Consider the following 1235-nt stretch of genomic DNA (forward strand, 5'->3'; position numbering starts at 1 on the left):
TATTAAAAGTGGCATCAGAAGTTTTTCCAACAGTCACCCATAGCGGAGCTCTCCCGGAGGCTTTGCCGCAGACCCGTACAGCACAAGGAGAAGGAATTTGGCACAAGGAGCTCGTACTCACCGTCTGCAAAGTTTCTTCCTGCCTTCTGCTTTGGCTCTGTCGGTTGATAAAGGAGCGTGTCGAGAGTTTGTAATGGTTCAACAAGCAGATGATCACTACCACCATAACAGTTATGACCACAATTATAATGATGATTTGAACAAACTCCAGTTCAGCTAAAACAAAGGAAAAAAAGAGGAAAACAGGTCAATCACCCACAGAATGTTATCCATCAAAGCCAAAATTTGAAAAACCTTTATTATTTCATCAAGACTGATCTTGAGTAAGATGTTCACTGCTGTCCATTTCAAAGTTTTGCAAAAAAAAAAAATGTATTTGAAAAGCATGAAAGCTATCCAATTTTGGGCAGTGCCTATCAGTGTGCATGAGGGACTGCAGGTGAAAGCTAAAACTTCCTGGTGATCCTTCTCTGCAGCCTTCACAGGTAACAAAGTCCTCAGCACAGGCACCACAGACAAGCCTTTTGGGTAATACAACAATTTCACTGGGAGGGACCAACCAAAAACTAAAGCCAACAACCCAAGAACATGCGGACAAAACCCACCCTACTTTAACAGCCACCTGCAATGCCAATAGAGCCCAGAGGGCTCCATAAGTTTCACAGCAGAAGCCATCAAAAAGAGGCGTCAGGACACTGTATTTAATAAACCATCTTTTTTTTTTTTAAATCAGCTGAATAGCACAAAAGCTACCTAAATGGAGTGGAAAGCAAACTTTTCTCCTATGGGAGCTACACATGGTGTCATTTTTCAATTCCTTACTTCTCTCCAACTAGAGTAAAATTAACTTTTCCAGGACATTCCCATTCAGGTAAAAATCTAAAAAGAGATCTGGTACTCTAAAACAAGATATGTTCCACTATGGTTAAAAATGAAACCAGGGCCTTGGCTGTTGCAAGAGATACAATTACAATGAACTCCATCATCTTATCTGAAGTCCTGCCTATACCACAAATATTAAGTATATTTAGAAATGAGTCACTCTTGCACCCTTTCAGCTATATTGGAACAGCAAGGATGAGCAACGTAAGGGGAAAAATTGCCCTTTGGAGTTACACAGTTGCTGGTATTTCTACGGAAACTGCCTTGCTCACAGGGGATGCTCTCATCTTGAA

General features: G+C 41.1%; 1 protein-coding gene across 3 annotated transcripts in view; it reads right to left on the reverse strand.

Moving 5' to 3' along the window:
- Positions 1-282, reverse strand: part of LDLRAD4 (low density lipoprotein receptor class A domain containing 4) — a 13970-nt gene extending 13688 nt beyond the window's left edge. For 2 of the 3 annotated variants that reach the window (XM_010156997.1, XM_010156996.1), the window contains exon 1: positions 122-268. In XM_010156997.1, the coding sequence (XP_010155299.1) occupies positions 122-226 (105 nt within the window). In that variant the 5' untranslated portion in view covers positions 227-268. Of the gene's footprint in view, positions 1-121 lie in introns of all 3 variants that reach the window. The other variant, XM_010156995.1, reaches the window with a different exon arrangement.
- Between the last annotated feature and the right edge of the window lie 953 nt (positions 283-1235).

The sequence above is a fragment of the Eurypyga helias genome, unplaced genomic scaffold, assembly GCF_000690775.1.
Source record: "Eurypyga helias isolate BGI_N326 unplaced genomic scaffold, ASM69077v1 scaffold6638, whole genome shotgun sequence".
NCBI classification, from domain to species: Eukaryota; Metazoa; Chordata; class Aves; order Eurypygiformes; family Eurypygidae; genus Eurypyga; species Eurypyga helias.